The sequence below is a fragment of the Bubalus kerabau genome, chromosome 6, assembly GCF_029407905.1.
Source record: "Bubalus kerabau isolate K-KA32 ecotype Philippines breed swamp buffalo chromosome 6, PCC_UOA_SB_1v2, whole genome shotgun sequence".
In the NCBI taxonomy this organism is placed as follows: domain Eukaryota; kingdom Metazoa; phylum Chordata; class Mammalia; order Artiodactyla; family Bovidae; genus Bubalus; species Bubalus kerabau.
Genome location: NC_073629.1, coordinates 95,044,018 through 95,063,531, shown reverse-complemented (window position 1 = coordinate 95,063,531; position 19,514 = coordinate 95,044,018). Strand labels below are relative to the sequence as shown.

Sequence of the window (19,514 nt, the reverse complement as noted above, 5' to 3'; positions counted from 1 at the left end):
AGCCCACCAGGCTCCTCCGTCCATGGACTTTCCAGGCAAGAGTACTGGAGTGGGGTGCCATTGCCTTCTCTGACCAAGAGCCTTTACCAAGACTTAAATAGTTTAGGCTTTAGATTGCATATGGAACTCATTGTCTACATCACTAACATATTGTGGGATTTCATTATTAAATCTGTTAATGGGAAGAGTTGACTTTTTCTCTTAGAACAATGTGAACAATAAAACATCTACCCACCTTTTCTGTTTTCTAGGAAAATGTAGTTTTTATAGATACCAAGAAGTTGCCTATAATTAAGAAGAAAGTAAGGAAGCTGGAAGATCAGAATGAGTACGAATCCCGCTGGTAAGGAGACAACATAACTATAGAGTTGTTGCAGCAATGCTCTTGCTATTGGCCAGGCATAGGTGCAGGGCCAGGTTGTAGACTGCATAGCAGGGTGTAACAGAGCACAGGTGGAGTCCGAATGCCTGGGTTCATACGGTGCTCCACCTGCACTGTAACCCTGACTGTAAGCTAACCTGTCTTTGCATTCTTTCCTGAAATGGGAACCACCTCAGCATTGCTATGAGAACTAAAGGAGATATACATGGAGCCTGTGTATGATGCTGGACAAGTGGATGTTGGCTTATCACCATCTTTGTAGACTCTGTATATATGGATATAGATAGATCTCAAAACATCTTTAGGTTTTAAAAAACTTAAAAACTTGAAAGAATAAACAGTCTTATTTGCCTGGACAGCCTGTTCATAGTTGTAAGTGGAAATCTATAAACCTTTATGCTCTGCTGCTCACACAAGGGGATCTTAGGATGGCTACTTTTCTAATCCCTACGCGTTCTCACTTATAAAGCATTGTTTGAACCAGACTTGTCTAGCTACCTTCTTCCAGGCCTTGAGAAGAAGCCAGATCTCCTCCCCCACCCCCAACCTTAAGCCTCTGCAATGCTTCTCTTGACCTTTATTCTGTATTCAGACTGCTTCTCCCAGATTCATTAATTCCAGGGGAGTCTTTATGAAATGGAATGTCTCAGCTCCTCTCATCTCCCATTTAGTTTATTTAATATAAACTGTTGTTCCTTGAGCTTAATATAAGGGACACTGACGCCCTAGAGAGATGAACTGACAGCCCCAAGGTTATATCACTAGTTAGAGGTACAGCTAAAAGTAGCCTGTCTCAGTTGATCTTTCTCCTCTGTTGTCCCAGCCATATATACAGCTTTCTGCACATGCTTTATTTCCTCCTTTGACAACTAGCAGTAGAATCTTCTGAGTTTGTTTCTGTTTTTCACTCCTGTGCCAGCCTAAGGAGATTTAGTCTGTGAGCTACATTTAAAGTCATTTGACTTGTACTGTAATTATGTTCTAGATGGCTCTAGCCTTTCATTTTTAAATTGCTAACTCCTCTCTCCACCAAGTACTCAGCACCTTCACTTCTTTTCTTTAGCCTTTGGAAGGATGTCACTTTCAACTTAAAAATCAGAGACATTGATGCAGCAACTGAAGCCAAGCATAGACTTGAAGAAAGACAAAGAGCAGAAGCCCGAGAAAGGAAGGAAAAGGAAATTCAGTGGGAGACAAGGGTAAGTTTGTTTTGGGGAGCCTGCCTCGGTCTGCTAGCTGCTGTTCCCTGAGCTGTCATTCATTCATTTCAGTGAATACTGAAGTACCAAATAAGCATGGTGATTAAATGAGATGAATGTTCATTTCACTTGTTGAGGGGGGAGCACATCAAATAATTAAAAGTATGATACAGAATTACAAAACAATTGTGTAACTGAATTTCCCCCCTTTCTCTAACAGTTGTTTCATGAAGATGGAGAATGCTGGGTTTATGATGAACCATTACTGAAGCGTCTCGGTGCTGCCAAGCATTAGGTTGGGAAACATAAAGTTTGCTCCTGGTTCCAGGGCAGGATGCATAATTAAGCAACAATCTTCCTTTGGGAGAACCTATTCACTCCCTTCTTATTGCAGTGGTTCCTATCTCAGGGATACTGGACTTTCTGATGCAGATGAACAATTAAAGCGAGCAAAGCTTCCCTTTTTCCTGTCTGTGGCAGTTACAACGTTGATTTTGGTCTTGAGAAAAACTTCAGGTTTTGAAAACAAGATGTCTGCTCCTTTTCCAAATCCCACGGTATAAATCCCAGTCTTAAACTCTGCATTCTAGTACTGCTGTTGAGATATACAATACAACATGTTTCCTAGTTCATATAATCGTGGGTTCTATATATACATATATATAATATAGCTGATGCCAGATTTTTCATAAATACTCCATTTACTGTAAATATCAGTTCCTCTGAGTTGTTTTAGAAAATTTAGTGTAATGTATTAAAATCACGTGTTAGGAAATTTCATGGTCTCACCTACAATAACTTTTACTTTGGAATTGAACTATTATTAAATTGTATCTAACTCTGGACTGTGGTTTAATTATACTCAATGCTTCTTAAGGCTTCATAAAGTAATTTTTCCAACCTTTTTTTATAATGTGCTGATTATTTTTATGATTAGACTTGGGCCTAGTTACTTAGCAACCTTGAATACAAAGGCTGGCTTTTTACCGGGACTCTTCAAATAATGAAGGGGGTCCATCCATCCTGTCCCTTCTTTATACTCCTCTGTTCTGTCTATAGCCCCCACCATGCTATTCTTGTTTTAATTGAACTCTCAAATAGTACACATAGGGCTACCAACCTTTTATCCAAAAATATTTTATTGCCTTAGAGAATTTGGGAAGAATGCTTATTTTTAGATCCCCACCCCACATTGAAACAAAATATAATAAAAGGAATGTCACAGCAGCAAATGGCTCATTCTGAAGGGCAATACAGAATTATCTTTATTTTTAAATACATTAAAAACAACAACACAGGTATTAGCACCTGGCATTTAGGTACTAAGAAGACATAGGGCCTCTCAAGGCAGTCATACAGAACTGGATTCTCAATCTGAGAAGACCAGGACAGGCCAGGGCATCTCAAGACTGCTCCAGCAAGCTTTTTGGTTACATTTGGCCCACCCTGCTCGTTTCTCTCTGCAGCTGCTATAGTAACCCTCGGTCTGTTAGTCACAACGGAAGGGGAAGGGTAGTAAATCAAATTCTATGATGCCAGTGCAAAAATTCAATGGAAGCCCTAAGGCAGTAGTAGTGTAACTTCATAAAATTCAAACACTTAAATGCACAGTGCTTCAGGCCAAGGAGACTGCAGTTTATTTGACTATTTTATGGTAGGGGAGAAGGTTAAGTCTTGATGTGAAACCCCTGATATCAACAATGGGGACGGTACAGTCTACCAGCAGAGGAGAAGCTGGCAGGTAAGTTAGCTGCATCACGTCACAAGAAGAGTTTGAATCCTCACCGGAAGGGGTACCATCCTCTTCCAGCTCGTACTTCCCGAATCCAACAACCTGAAAAAGGCCAAAGACTTGAGGTGAGAGACAATGCTGACCACGTTTGGGCAAAGACCTAGTAGGATCTAGGACACCAACCCAAACTCAGTACATGGGTGAGACGACAAGTCTGGAAAGGACAGAGCTACAGCTTTGGTAACGATACTCACATGAACACTGAGCATTTTACTTCCTGGTCCTCTGTGGGCCTTGAACCAGTTGACTAGGTCTGATTTTGAGAATGACTTCAGTGCTTCAATCTTAATGGGAGAAGGGAAGATATGAAAGAAAGCTATAAAAAACTAGCAATATATTTATGCAAAGATGGTTCTTAAAACACAACACCCTAGCCAGACCTTCTTGGTCCTGCTTATTATAAGCACTGTTTTATTTTAACATGTTTCAGCTGGCTCCCAACCTTCCAGATAAAGATACAAATGAGCCTGACATACCTTCATGTTTCTTCGCACTGACTGACTGGCAGATAATAAGCAGGAGAGGGCAGCAGATGCTGTAACTACAGCTAAGTACCGTACATGGAGTCAAACTCGTTACACAATAGTGTCACCTCTCAGATACATGGTAAGTATTTATCCTCTGGCTTCTAACAGAAAAACTGCAGAACCTCAAGAGTTGGGCTGAATGAAGCCTCTCTGTTAAATACCTGCTCTGCTTCAATGTCCTTTGGTAGGGTTATAGTATCAGAGCACTGGACTGTAGGACCCAGAGCTCCTTTAAATGGGATTTATTACTTGAGGCTAGAAGTTGTCACAAAGACCTACACAAAGAATCCTTAAATCTGGAGAAGGAACTTCATAAACACCAGAAGTTCGCAATTTTCTTTAAGTAGCAGAACCTGTTTTTCTCCCAAACTTTGTAGTGAATCTGAATATATAATACAAAAACGAAAAGGAAAAAAATTATATATATATGTAAAACTGAATCACTCTGCAACAGAAATTAACATTGTAAATCAACCATACTTCAATTTTTTAAAAAGTGGATTTGACTGAAATTGGGGGAGCAAGAGTAAGAATACCCAGCATCCTGCTCACTTGGCCACCTGAGACACTACAGTAGCCAGTCTGGAAACGATGTAATTTAATAACATCAAGAAATGGGCAAGTAAATAATAACCAACCCAAGATGAGTGCCCCTGGTCTCTCCTCCACACAATACCAATTTGCTTAGAACTGTGTCTCCTGTTAAATCAAGAGTCCCTGTCAAAGCTGTCTTACTCTGAAAACCATGTTACTACCTCATGGGCAAGGCGGTCAAAGAGATACTGCCGAGTCACCACTTCATTCCAGTTCCTGTCCACTTCCTCCCCAAGGTGGGTGTCCTCGCACTCCTTCAGCTTGATCAGAGCTGTGACCTGTTACCGTCAAAGAAACACTCAGGCATGGCATCACCCAATCATCCTCAGCACACTTAACCCTGTCTGGTCTGATTTGTGATAGACCTGCCAGCATGACGACGAGGGATGGAGCTAGGAAGACGTGGTCAGGTTAAGGTGGGCTACAGAGCTCAAGAACCCAGCACACAGTACTGTTAAGACTAGTGTCGAGGGCTTATGCTATGCTAAGTCACTTCAGTCGTGTCCGACTCTGTGGGACCCCACAGACGGCAGCCCACGAGGCTCCCCCGTCCCTGGGATTCTCCAGGAAAGAACACGAGTAGGCTGCCATTTCCTTCTCCAGTGCATGAAAGTGAAAAGTGAAAGTGAAGTCACTCAGTCGTGTCCGACTCTTTGCAACCCCATGGATTGCAGCCTAACAGGCTCCTCCATCCATGGGATTTCCAAGCAAGAGTACTGGAGTGGGGTGCCATTGCCTTCTCCGATCGAGGGCTTGGGTGACCCAACAAAAGACCAAGCCAGCACAATGACCTGGGTGTTGAATGCATCCTCAGTGAGGTTCTCAATCTTCTCCTCAAAGCTTGAAAGGAACTCTTCTATCTTCTTATCAACAACTTCAGAGCTAAAATAAAACATCTTCCATTAAGTCATCACTGACCAGGTCTCAAGCAGAAGGCAAAGGAAAAACTGGGTCTAAGGCATATTTCCAGGAAAGGCTGAAGTGATCTCCCCTAAGCTGCAGGAGGTAAGTGAACAGTGAAGAACCCCCGCCCCTACTCCACTTCTAGCCCAATTCCCTGGTATCCTCGTAGGAAGCAGCAGACAGCCATGCTGACCATTTCAAAGCTGAGGACCAACAAGGCCTAGTACCTTGCTTGCAGCCTGAATGCTAGGTTACGCATCTGCCTTTCTTGTCTTCAGATAGGCCTGAAGAGAGGAAGCAGTGGCAAGCCCTGCACAGTCACCATAGGACTTGAGTCAAACCCTACAAACCCACTGGTAAGTCCTGGACCAGGCCATATATGAGCCACCTGCTGCAGCTGTGACTAAATGGGAAGCAAATGGTCAGGGCAAGGATGCAGCCCCTATTCTCTATGCCGAGAAAAACGATAGCTGGGCCCATCTTCTCACTTGTTTACTCACTTGTATTTGGTTGCCTGAGTCCCCACGGTGACAGAGAAGCCTAGAATCCCAGATGTGTTCCTACAGGTAGGGTAGACATGGTACCTATGGCCAGAGTGAAAAGTTCTATGAGCTCAGGTACTCATCTGCACCCTGTCCTTGGAGTTACTAGAGAGCAGTGGGAAGGGTTTCTGCCCATCCTTACTGGACCCTACAGGTCCTGGAAGAGGATCCATAGATGTTTACTCTTGGGTTAGGGTATCCATATCCACCCCTCTCCTGAACTGAGGACCACAAGGCCAGCCTCTTAGTCTTGAAACCTGACCAAACTGACAGACTGATCATAGTCCAAGATGCAAACTGCAAAAGTTTTGACAGTATGACTCTACTGAGTATGACTTGGTAGGTATGACTCTTAAGGCCTGGAAGGGCCAAAGAGTGCTGAGACTGTTCAGTCAGTATAGCTGATCGACTTAAGCCTGCAAAGTAAGCCCCAGATCTTGAGCTCAGTGCTCTTGCCAGCAGACTTACCCAAGGGTCTGCTTGGTTCGAAGGAAGTCAAAACAAGGCTCTTCCATATGCATCTGTAATTCAACATACTACCCATCAGCTTAACTCCTCCCAGCAGAGAAACCTCCATTTCTTCCCCCCAAAGTGTTACATGTGACCCCGAGTCCAGCCTCCCTTACTGCCTTCTTAAATAGCCCAGGCCCATTATCCTGGCTCATACTAGGTGAGAAATGCTCAACAACCAGCTCACTTACAAACCACAGATCTCTGACCACTCCCAGGTCCCCAGCCCCCAGGTAGATAGGCCAGTCCTCACAGTTGGCCAGGGGCTCCCGAGTATTGGGACTCTCCTTTATGCAACTTACCACAAGCAGCTCCATAAGAGTGTATTCTTTCAGACTCCTGGCACCTGACTGAGAGGAGAAGCTGATCAGACCAACTGAAAATCCAATGGCTTACAGGGCTTTTTAAAAATATAGCTCTTCTTGACAACCATTTATTCAGGATACTACCCTACTCTTCTCTCCCCCCCACCCCATACCCTCTACTGTTATACTTCCTGCCTTCCCACAAAACAGGAGGTGTGTGCAGACTGGAATCATGCGTGATGATCTGTATTCCCAGCCCTAGCTCAGAACTGCAGGTGGACATGGAATTGAGTTCAGTAATCCCTGACCTGCCAGCTCCTGCCCAAAACACACCAAGGACACAACCTAAAGTCAAGGACTTGCAGAGGAAGACAGGCTCTACAGACAAGGCAAAGATTCAGCGCCAGAAACTCAAGAAAAGGACAAGGTGACAAGTGAAGCCATGGAGCCCTGCCCAAAGTCCAGGCCAGGGATCTTTATGAGGTCAGACAGAGAAGTGACTTCCTCATGTAGAAAACCCAGGACCAAAGCAGCAGATAAAGAGCCCCAGTGTTTGGGAAGTCTGAGATCAGTCTAAACACACAGGTCCCCATTGTCCTAAAAGTGAGTGGGACCAAACACAGGCTAGTCTATGGACCAACTGAGATCAGTGCAAAGCTCTTTCTTATTTTAAGCACCATCCCGTATCTCCAGAATGCTGTGGAAAACACATAGGATTTGAAGACAGAAGGTATAAATTTGAACTCCAGCTGGTATGACCTCAGTAAGTGAAGGACCTCAGATTTATCATACATAAAATACAGGTGATAAATCCTCTCTCTCAGGTGCTTTGAAAATACTCATTATGACTCTGGAAGCCATTCTATTTACTGTATGTTGGTTGACTATGTTTGTTTTTGTCATATTTCAAAACTGTCCTTTTAACAAATGTCCTCTTGCTCCCTGGAGTTGTGACTGGTAAATATGTAGGGATTTCCAGCCATACTTCAGTTCTGTCCCTCTGGACTAGTGGCTGGGTGATTAATAAAGCACTGTGATTGAAAAAGGATCCACTCACTGACAGGAGCAGTTTTTAAATGTAATTGCTTCAAGACGACATATGACCCCAAGCATAAAACCACAGAGTAACCGCAAACAGGCCTTGAAGAGCATAGGATCACTTCCCCCAGACACTGCGGTCCTTCCACCAGTCTTTAGTGTCTAAAAGACACAGCCATGAGGACAGCTGTGTGCAAAGGGGCCACTGACCTGGTAATATACAGTGACTTCAGAGTTGGCGTCACCCCTGTTCAGAGCTCTCACTTTGCACAGGTGGTGGCCACTGGGTAGCTCCACCACCTGGAACTGCACAGGCATCTCCTGCTCCAGAGGCATGAAGTTCAACTTGCTGCAAAACAATCAGTATGGGTCATCGAGGCTGTGCCTTTATCCTCCTACTCCTGCCCCCAAAATGGAAAGTCAGGCCTTCTACATTGCCTTCTGAATTGTTTTGTTTATATAACTAACCTCAAATAAACCTACAAGAAGCATCTCCATTACAGATTTAGTAACAACTGAATTTTGGTCTCAAGGTCCTCTTGCTATTAAGAACACATAACTCCTAAAGAGAAAATTCAACCAATACTCACTCAACAACATATTTCAGGAAATCTGTAGATTCCTAGGAGGTGAAAGAGAAGAAAAGAGCTATATCAGGCTCTACTGTCATTAATTTCACCCTAAACCAACTAATACCAATGTTCTAAGTGCATGGGAAGCCCTGGAATGCATCAGAAAGCAGATACAGTCTGTCACCCAAAATGCTGATCATTCATTCACTGGGTTTATCACTCATTCACTAGGATTATCATTCACTGATTCAATATTATGTTTGTTGAATACCAAGTGGCTCTCAACTGAAGTGGCTCCTTTTCTGTTCTCCCTTGGTGCTCTGTTTACTGTCCACTGTGAAACTTTCTTCACTTGGGGATCAAACTTAGTTGTCCGGTTTACCCCATTAGGCTGTGTTTTAGAAACCTGGATCTATTAATATTAATACAGAGCCTGGCATAGAGTGAGCAACAGAATACACTTGATACTAAGTGAATGATGTATATGTATGTACATCCCTCAGCCCTCCCCAGCTCCCACTTTAATATCTAAATTAAACTGTTTCTAGTTTCCACAATCGTCAACAAATGTAACCAATACCATGTATTTTCCAAACCCACTTAACTCAAAATGCGGTCCAATACCAGTAGTCTCTTTCATAAGAAAGTCTTGTCCAGCACCGAAAGGGCCAACTTTCCTTCTAAACAGACTGTGACGATGCTGGCCTGCCAAAATGACAGCTTCCCCTTTAGGGAAGAACTAACAGAATTCCAGAGCGCAGAACAGCATTCATACCTGGCCTGTACCAACAGAACCCTGACACTCACTGTGCTTGTGACATTTCCTTGTACCAGGCCCTCAACAAAGAGCTGGGCTTTGAATTCTCTGACGAAGCTCAGCAGAGACTCAAGGGAAAGGCCATCCATCAAAGCACGATACTTATCAATCATAGACCAACGGGAATACTCCAGGATTAAAAGCCGAACATCTCTACAGAGAGCAGAAAAAAAAAAGTCATATTGTAAGAAATGAATCGTAAGGGTATAGGATTGGGTTAAGTTTCTATAGATGATGTGTTTCTTTAAAGTGACAATTTCTATCACTACTTAAGATAGGGAAACAATGTCATAACCAGCAAAAAGCATTTAAAACTGCATATATAGACTATTACATAGATTTTTAGCTCATTGGTAAAACTTATCTGTTTCAATTGCAAAATAAAACATTTCACACAAGCTGCCAAATGAGTCACAAACCAATTTAATATTACTATTTTGATTTCAAATCTCACTAGCATTTATTCATTACTGGAAGTGACCATCATGTATATCTACAATGACAATACAGCATAACTGGCTCTAGGCAAGAATCAGACTAACCCCCTCCCACACAGTAAGCTATTTATTTATTTTTCTTAGTAAGCTGTTTAAATATGGCCAAGTTACCTAACATTTGTGACTCAATTACATTTGTAAAACAAGGGAAATAAAAATGCCATACTATTATCAGTTTTGGTGAGAATTAAATAAATACACTTAAAGTTCTTAGATCTAACACATACCAAATCTTCAATAAACAAGTATTATTACTCTACCACATTTTAACAAAGTAGTATTCAGGAGTTAGAGGATATATGGGGCTATTTTTAATCATATCAATAATTCCAGACAACTCTCCTTTCCCATTTATATTTGGTTATTAGTTTTTATAACTTTTTGTGATCAGATTATCAGTTATTACATGTCTGATTCTTACCTACTCCCTCCCCTGCTTTCGAATTTTGGCCACTTATGTTCTCATTATAACTATGTCTAATGCAGGGTATTTACAGATGCCCAGCAAACAGGTCAAGTAGGGGCTTGCAAGCCATGTGCATAAAGGGCTATATCTGCTCAGAGGGGAGTTTTTCCCCCCTCCCACAAAGGCTCTTTTTACCCTCAAGAGTGTACTTTTTTCTGATTCACACAAAGGTACCCTATAAGCTACTGCTGGCCCTGGATTAAAGAACAGGCTCTGGTGAAAGGCCCAAGATGACTGCCTATTAGCAGAGGGCATACTGACTGTCCAGAAGCATTTCTGCTCTCTTCTGCAACCTGACTGAATTCTGGATAGTTGCAGTTGTCAGAAAAATGACCTGTTAGGCAATTTAACTCAGCTACTTATCATAACATCCAACACACTAAGCAATTTTGAGCTACAACCAAGTCAGCACTTTTTGAACTGTTTTTTACTTAGAAACTAGGAAAAAACACTCTTTTAACCTTTAGCCTCTAATTAAGTATAGTAGACAGCAGTCCTCCTCACCGATAACTACTTACAATGAGTTTAGAAACTCTCTAACTCTATGGGCTAGTTTCCTAAAACACAGCACAATTCTATCACATCTGAATTAGCACTGAAACAACAGCCTCACTCCCCACACTTAATTCCAAGAAGGCATATAGTTTTAGGCCTTCAAAATATAAGCTGATCCCATGTATACCCACTTGGCCAGAGTTTCAGGCTTGATGAGGATGTTAAAGTAGGTCTTCTTCAATTGCTCAGTTATCATTGTAAACACAGCTGGTGTGGAACTGAACTCCGCTAAGTAGTCAATAATAAGCTGAAACAGTAGCTAAGAAGAAAAGAAAGAAACACCTTAAGTGGAGAAACATGTAAATCCACTGATTTTTAGGGGGAAAATGTTTCCCATTGGTTTCTACCAGGGGTTCAATATGATAAAATAGGCATTGTGTGGGACATAAGTACTAATGACTCAAAGAATCTTTTTTTTTTCCCTTAACCCATGGCTACACCACCTAGCTATTTTTTTTTTTTTTTTCCAGTAATTCATTTATTTATTTTTGGCTGTGCTGGGTCTTCATTGCTATGTAGGCTTTTCTCTAGTTGCAGTGAGTGGGGACTGCTCTCTAGTTATCATGATCAGCTTCTCACTGCGGTGGTCTCTCTCGTTGTGGAGCACAGAGTCTAGGCTGCACGGGCTTCAGTAGTTGCAGCACGTGGGCTCTGCAGGTGTGTCTCCCGGGCTCTAAGCACAGGCTCAACAGTTGCAGCACACAAGCTCTGGGACATGTGGGATCTTCCCAGATCAAGGATTGAACCGGTGTTTCCTGCATTGGCAGGTAGATTCTTTACCACTGAGCCACCAGGGAAGCCCCTCCCTCAAAGAATTTTTAGGAGCTAAAATTCTCAATTATAAAATCTGAAGGAATAAAAATTTTCTTTTTCATAATTTTCAGAGGTATTTTAAAACATTTTTTCCTTCCCATTAAACTTAAAAATAATTTTATTGAGCATCTCCACTGCCCCAAAATTTGATTTTAACTGGGAGAAGATAATTTAGGAAATAATGACTTTGTATCAACCTGTGCTATCCAGAAACATGTGAAGTCTTCTCCCTTAAAGTCTTTTATATGCTTCAAAAAGATTTATAGCTTTCTTTAGATAAGTTCTATACTTTTCTTCTTTATTCTTACATATTTGATTATTTTTCTCAATATTATAGTGACATATTTTTTCCCAGTCCATTTCTAAATGGTTACTGCACTATAGGAAAATGAGCCATTGATATACTGGTCTTATGATGAGTCATATCACAAATTATTTTTTAAATTCTAATAGTATCTTGCAAAGAAAAATGCTTTTTCTCTTCCAGGTGTTTTTATTTTTTCACTTTAATATAGTAGCCAGAAACTCTAAAAATAATGTCAAGTAATAGAAGTGATCATGGGTATCCTCGGCTTATTCCTAATTTTAATGTTCAGGATTTCATCAGTTAGTATAACATCTGTTATCATACATTTAATTAAGATTTTTATTGTGGTTGAGTAACCTCCCTTTATTCCTACTTATTAGGAATGAAAACTCAAATTTATCAAATAATTTTGGGGGCATTTATCACTATATTCATATAGTATTTCTCAACTGATTTTGATATAATGATTTATGTTCATGATCACTATATTCACACAGTGTTTCTTAACTGACTTGTGTTATAATGATTTATAACAGCTTCGTAAAACTGAACAACCAACTCTTTGCTTTGCTGGCACTGGTCATGGTGAATTATTCTTTTTGTTATATTTGAACTTAACTTTCAAGTTTTTAGAATGCTTGACTCTGTATTTCATAGGTGTAAATGATCTCTGGTTTTATATATGTATTTATAGTATTTATATCAAGTTTTAATGTTACAGTAGGGAAGCTTCATAGAATGAAGAACCTCAAATACTATGGTTTGTATTTCTAAAAAGCTCTCCAGGTAATTCCAAAACATACCTACCAAATGACAACTACTGTATTTGGCTTTAATATGTTTGGATTTTAAGCTACATTATATTTACTCTTTTGAAGGTTACTAAAATATTCCATGTGTCTCCTCCTAAGGACAATTTTTGTTCCCAGGGGAGACTGACAAGTAAGAGGGTATAAAGAAGAAAACTACTCTTCTCTAGGATTTTTGCTAAGATATGGAGGCTATCACCTCTTAGCACAGGTCTGATTACTTCCAGGTCCTCTCCTCCAGATTTTTTCTTAGATGAAACCAATTCCCCAAATGTTAATATATATTCTACCCAAAAAACCAACATATAAAATTTATTGTTGGGTACATTATTTTACCTGGTACTTGGTATTTCTTCCTTTACTTATGAAGTACTGACAGATGACATTGAAACATATTCTTTACCAAAAGATAAATCACTAACAAGATATAAACTCTGTTTCTTAAGAGTCATAAACTTAGAAGGGAACAAGACACACACACTTGAAACAATGGAAAAGACTGTAAGAAGACGAAGAAAGAACACAGACATCTAAGTTCTACTCTTCGTCAGGGCATCAGGGAACATGTCAGGTGTTTTAAATCTGTCCTTGCACTATGGCATGAAATTACACTCAAAAAAGAAAACAAATAAGAGCTAGTCACTCAGTAGTGTCCAACTCTTTGTGACCCCATGGACTGTAGCCCACCAGGCTCCTCTGTCGATGGAATTCTCCAGGCCAGAATACTGGAGTGGGTAGCGTTTTCCTTCTCCAGGGAATCTCCCCAACCCAGGAATAGAATCTAGGTCTCCCACATTGCAGGCAGACTCTCTACTGTCTGAGCCACAAGGGCAGCCCAATTACACTCAAACAAGTCCTAAATACCAGTGTTGGCTGCAGAGAAACGGACAGCAAAGAGAAGTGTAATCAAGTCTGAAGCACAGGCTGTGCTGTATCTATTACTAATGTATACAACACTAATAAATGTAATTAATTGAAGAACATATGTTGCTCTTATATGTGGCCAAAGTCAGAATACTTGCCATCAGCCAAAAAAACCATAATGATCTCCAGGCCAGAATACTGGAGTGGGTAGCTGTTCCCTTCTCTAAGGAATCTGTCCCACCCAGGAATCGAACCAGGGTTTCCTGCATTGCACGCAGATTCTTTACCAGCTGAGCTACCAGGGAAGCCCAATAAATGCAATTAATTAAAGAATATATGTTGCTCTTATATGTGGCCAAAGTTGGAATACCTGCCATCAGTCAAAAAAACCTAATGATCTATATTAATACATATTTCTTTTCATATACAGCACCTCATGCACAAACCTCTATGCTTGGTGCTATAGGCACAACAAACAAATATGAAATTTTAAAGTTGTCTGCAAAGAAATCAGAGCACTGTACTTACAGGTAGTTTATGGTTGAATCCTTTCACTCGAATAATTAAACCATGTTCTCCAGCGACCAGCTTATACTCCAGCTGTGCCACATCTGCTTCATAAGCTGGTTCCGCAAGGTTATGGGTAAGGATATTGACAAAAATATCAAAGAGGACCACACTAAGAGTATAAAAATGCAAACAGCATCATTAACTGACAAGAAATAGACAAATTTCCTTCAATTTAGAGTAAGAAACTTCACTTTTATAAAGATGTTAATTCACTACTCCAGAATGTAAACTCTATATACTAACTGAGCTCAAAGGTTACTAGGGCTCGGGTTCACCGGGGCATTACAGAACTCCCACCTTCAGCAGTGCTCCCCTATCTTTTTCATGTCATGCACAAATAGAATATGATAATATTTATGTTGCACAATGGGATAAGTGTAAAATACATGAAAAGCAACTGGCCCAAATGCTCTGGCTATCCCTGTGGCCTAGGTTTTCTGACCAACAAATTAAAAATCTGAGGGAAGAGAGGAGGGTCCTTTTTTTTGGCCATGTGGCATGTGGAACCTTAGTTTCCCAACTAGGAATTGAACCAGAGACTGATGCATTGGAAATGCATAGTCTTAACCACTGGATGGCCAGGGAAGTCCTGTAATGCACTTTTTAGACTGGATATTAATAATGTTAGTGCTATTTGTCAGTTTAAGGCTGGATTTTACAGGTTAAGGGGCAAAAGAAAGGGAGAAATGTAGTAACATTTCCTGAGCACCTCCTATGATTCAGGTACATTTTAGGCTCTCTGACCTCCCACAATACAGCTAATCTATATAAACGTGTAAATAATTTGCTAAGAATGAAGTAAAATCAGACTCCTTGGCAGTCTCAAAATACAGGTCAACAGATCCACACTAGTCCTCATTATATACTGGAAGCTAACCCAAGCTTATCTTTAAGGAACTTTCTCAATCCAGTACAAATAAGTGCTGGAGATGGAGCAGCCACAATTCCATCTTAGTGATTCACACAGATAATTTGTTTTGGGCACATAAAAAACACATAAATGAGGAGCACAGCTCAAGTACTGACAAAGAGAATGATACAATGATTCAGAAATAAAAGTCTTTCAATAATTAAAATATATATATCTTCCAGAAAAGAGGACAATTTCTTACTTTGCTGCAGACTTCTGTATCAAAGGTGAGATCAGATGGAAACGTATATATGCTGAAAGAAAAAAAGACCCTAAATAAGAAACTAATGGCCAGAGGCCTCAAATATTTAGTACACCTGTTATTTTCCCCCAATATGATGATGTTTTAAAAATTCTGAAATAAACCACTAATCCTTAAATCCTCATTACATTTTTATCCTTAAGCATCCTTAATAAGTATATTTACCATTCCTAATAGTGTCCAGAAGGCACACTTTAATCTATAGGAAAATCACATATATAGACAGATATGCAGAGAGGCCTATGAATACTCTTACTATCAATAGCCTTGGTCAGGAAAAATGCATATAGAGGTATACATGTCAAGAACATTAAGGGAAAAATACCAATGCTCACAGAAAGTTGTATCAGTACTGTTCCAAGGAAGCGGAATAAATGTTAAGAACATTTTTAGAAACTCATAATCTATCCAAGAAAAACTGAGTAAACAACCTTCCCAGTGAACTCAAGAATCCCTGAGAACTATAGTACAGTTGTGTCAAGGCTAGGGATATGGGCTAGATGGCAACCAAGAGCACCTACCCTTTGATTCCAAGTTGCTTCAGTAAGTTCCTATGCTATGCACAAGAACACAAAATTTAAAAAGCAACACAGTTTGGGCTACCATGTTGAAGATAAGAGCTTCAGAGTCTGGTTAACTGTATATACAACACTTCCTTTAGGCTGAGAAACAAAAGAATACAGGGAGACAGATGGAGGATATTTCACATTTGTAATGCTGAACTTGGCTATCTATCACGTCTAAGAATAATTCCTTTCAGCTTACTCTTACTCTTGATTCTCTTTTTAACAATAATGTTCAAAAAACACCACCTGCTGCCTGAGACAGCCAAACACCTGGCTCTGCTTTCATTTAACTGAGAAAAAAAAAAATCAAAAAATAATTTCATTTTATGCTTGAATCCTTATTTATTCCCTGGAATCTGTAGTGTACATAAGAATTTCTGTGACAGCACAGGAGCATAGTATGGATCCAATAGGTAAGCCTGGAAAAGGTCTTCAAGTAGAAGGGGAAGAGGAAAGGAAGAGATGTAACAGAGAAGAGGTAAAAGGTTGTGAGAAACTGGAGAAAGTTTGGTTATACTTATTTCACTAGTTTTAAGGAGGTAAACATTTTACCTTTGGGGATTTTGAATTTGTTGTCTTTCTTATACCACAGGCAACCTTGTGGAGTATTCACAATTTTAACAGGGTATTCTGTCTCTGGACAATCAAAAGCCTTCAACATGAAATCCGTGGCTAACAAAAGCAAAAGGTAATAAGTCACTCAGTTATCACAACAGAATTTCCATCAATCTGTTCTTGGTTTCAGAACTCTAGGTAACTCTTTTTTGAGGCAAAAAACATGTCAAATTCAAATGTTAGAGTACAATAAATTAGTAGAACAATACTAAAAAGAAAGTCCTCTTGGCCTTGCTGCTGCTGCTGCTAAGTCGCTTCAGTCGTGTCCAACCCTGTGCGACCCCATAGACGGCAGCCCACCAGGCTCCCCCGTCCCTGGGATTCTCCAGGCAAGAACACTGGAGTGGGTTGCCATTTCCTTCTCCAATGCATGAAAGTGAAAAGTGAAAGTGAAGTCACTCAGTCGTGTCCGACTCTTAGCGACACCATGGACTGCAGTCTACCAGGCTCCTCCGTCCATGGGATTTTCCAGGCAGGAGTACTGGAGTGGGGTGCCATTGCCTTCTCTGCTCTTGGCCTTAAACTACATGAACTCTGAAAATCTGTAATTTCCCAAGAGCTGACTAATCTTAACTGTGAGAGGGAACTTTGGTCAAAATAATTGTACAGACCAATTTATGAATGCATTCTTGAATGAGAATGTCTTTTACCAATTTACATATTCAAAATTTACATATTTTTGAAAGTTAACAAATAAAACCATTTTAAAGTGAACATTTCAGGGGAATTAAGTATATTCACAATGTTGTGCAACTACCACTTCTTTCTAGCTGCAAAACATTTTCATCAACCCAAAAGGAAACCCCTAAGCACTAAGGACCACTAAGCAGTTACTCCCCATTACCCACTACCCCCTGCCACTGGCGACCATCAACCTGAGTTCTGTGTCTCTATGGATTTACCTATTCTGGGTATTTCAGGTAAGAAGAATCATACATGTAACCCCTTTTGTCTGTCTTCTTTCATTTACCATATTTTCAAGATTCATCCATACTGAAGCATATATCAGTACACCATTTCTTTTTATGACAGAATAATACATCATTGTATGTATATGCCATAGTTTGTTTATCCATTTATTCATTATGAACACTAGTTGTTTCCACCTTTTGCCTTTCGTGAATAATGCTGCTATCAACATGCATGCACATGCATTTGTTTGAATATCTGTTTTCTTTTGGGTATATACCTAGGAATAGAATTGCTGGAAAAATGAAATTCTGAGTAAATTATATTTGTCCTAGACCAGTGACTTCCTCACAGTTAGAATTGTTTTCTGTTGTAAGCTAGTAGACAGGTTAACACACACATACACCTACCGGGAACAGAACTTCTGAAAATAATACCCTTTCTTTATTTAATGAAACATTTTGCTATTTTCCACTCTGATATTTTTTTAATGCTTTCACAATTCATTACACTGGGAGGCAAGCTGTAGTTTGAAAACCTCTAGAATAATCAGACAAGATAATGGCAACACCTACAAGAACTGATGTGAAAGCATCAGCTATCACTGACCAGAAAAAGTCCCAGGATCTATGCTTACGTCCTGTTTCCTGCAATCACCAACTGAACAGTCCAGGACAAGTCACTTGGCTTTTCTGAGCTTCAGTTTTATCGTTCGGAAAAGTAAGAAAACTGTAATGCTCATCCCAGAGATCAGGTGTTATTTAATATTAGTACATGGATGGATTATATATAATGATTGATATTTCACTGACCTATGTACTTGTTTTCAGCTGGAAGATGAAGATCTGGATTCAATTCAAAATCACTCTTCCACAGTTCAGCCCAAGAGTTTTCAATATCTGTAGAGATAAAAGACAAATTGATCCAATAAAGAATGCAGTGTTCAGAATTCTCATAGTAACAAACCAGTCAACAACTGGTCTTCACTAACCAATTCTTTTTTCTCAGGAAAACTGTAAGTGACATAACCTGAGTTTCCAAACTCTTGCTACTCAATGGGTGGTTTCATCAGCATTATCACCTAGAAAGTTTGTTAGAAACACAGAATCACAAGCTCAACTCTAGAGCTACTGAATCACAATCCATATTTTAATAAGACCTCCAGGTGATACATAGGCACACTGAAGTCTGGGGGGCACTTTTCTAAAATACAGCCAAAAATAGCCCCAGGCTCCCAAAGACAACAGGATTTTCTCACTAGCTAATACAGATATAAGCATTGCAGAAAATAATTTCCAGTAAAGTAATATAAATCATTTTCATTTCAAAGTAAACATCTTAAAAAAAAAAACAAACCATTTTCTCCACAGGAACTACCAGACAAACTATTAAAGGAATAAAACTTCCCAGGTGAATCATATACCTACATGTAGGACAATTTTAAAATATTTTACCTTCCATACTATACTGAGTCCCAAACCATTTCTCCTTGAGGTCACATTTTCCCTCATTAGCACCAGACAGTAGAACAAGATTTGCCTTTTGAGGAACTAGCTGATTAAGGGCTTCAGCAATGACCTAATTGAGGACGGGGGAAAGTGGAGGGGGGGAGACACATATACAACAATTATAACTTCAATCTAATACATCTCTGTTAAAAAGGCAAAGCCACATTATGTTAGACACCCTCAAGATCCTAGCACCTTAATGCTCATGAAACTGTCTATAGTCCATGACCACCCTAATTGACAAAACTTCATTAGTCTATCAGCAGCTTCAAATATCTTTCTTCAGAATGCTCCAACAGTTCACATCTCAAATCCTACATAAGAGGACTAGCAGTGAAAAGAGCTATCATTTACTAAGCTTTTACTATGTGCCAGGTAGTATTTCATTTAATCCTAACAATAACCTTAAGGTATACCCATTTTCCCTGGTTCGGGAAGGTCCCCTGGAGAAGGGAATGGATACTCATTCCAGTATTCTTGCCTGGAGAATTCCATGGACAGAGAAGCCAGGTGGGCTACAGTCCACAGGGTCGCAAAGAGTCAGACACGATTGAGCAATTAATAGTTTACTTTTCATACCTATTTTATAGAAAGCACTCAGCCTCAGAGGTTAAAGTTTAAGTAATTTGCACAGATTAAAGAGTCTATAATCTGCACAGAACAACACACCTAGAAGTGACAA

The 19,514-nt window shown here is 40.0% G+C and overlaps 2 protein-coding genes across 9 annotated transcripts in view; one reads left to right on the top strand and one right to left on the bottom strand.

Annotated features, from left to right (window-relative positions):
* The window catches only part of OSBPL9 (oxysterol binding protein like 9), a 164,439-nt gene extending 161,955 nt beyond the window's left edge, over positions 1–2,484 (top strand). For all 7 annotated transcript variants that reach the window (XM_055585927.1, XM_055585926.1, XM_055585925.1 and 4 more), the window contains 3 exons: positions 252–343; positions 1,446–1,581; positions 1,802–2,484. In XM_055585927.1, the coding sequence (XP_055441902.1) occupies positions 252–343; positions 1,446–1,581; positions 1,802–1,876 (303 nt within the window). In that variant the 3' untranslated portion in view covers positions 1,877–2,484. The remainder of the gene's footprint in view (positions 1–251; positions 344–1,445; positions 1,582–1,801) is intronic.
* Positions 2,485–2,702: 218 nt separating this feature from the next.
* Positions 2,703–19,514, bottom strand: part of NRDC (nardilysin convertase) — a 96,066-nt gene continuing 79,254 nt past the window's right edge. For both annotated transcript variants that reach the window (XM_055585921.1, XM_055585922.1), the window contains 16 exons: positions 18,779–18,902; positions 18,137–18,223; positions 16,353–16,472; positions 15,175–15,226; positions 14,021–14,171; positions 10,831–10,958; positions 9,172–9,334; positions 8,383–8,414; positions 8,003–8,141; positions 6,752–6,799; positions 6,408–6,460; positions 5,898–5,981; positions 5,286–5,376; positions 4,656–4,772; positions 3,568–3,657; positions 2,703–3,415 (listed from right to left, as the gene is read on the bottom strand). In XM_055585921.1, coding sequence (XP_055441896.1) covers positions 3,218–3,415; positions 3,568–3,657; positions 4,656–4,772; positions 5,286–5,376; positions 5,898–5,981; positions 6,408–6,460; positions 6,752–6,799; positions 8,003–8,141; positions 8,383–8,414; positions 9,172–9,334; positions 10,831–10,958; positions 14,021–14,171; positions 15,175–15,226; positions 16,353–16,472; positions 18,137–18,223; positions 18,779–18,902 — 1,677 coding nt within the window. In that variant the 3' untranslated portion in view covers positions 2,703–3,217. The remainder of the gene's footprint in view (positions 3,416–3,567; positions 3,658–4,655; positions 4,773–5,285; positions 5,377–5,897; positions 5,982–6,407; positions 6,461–6,751; positions 6,800–8,002; positions 8,142–8,382; positions 8,415–9,171; positions 9,335–10,830; positions 10,959–14,020; positions 14,172–15,174; positions 15,227–16,352; positions 16,473–18,136; positions 18,224–18,778; positions 18,903–19,514) is intronic.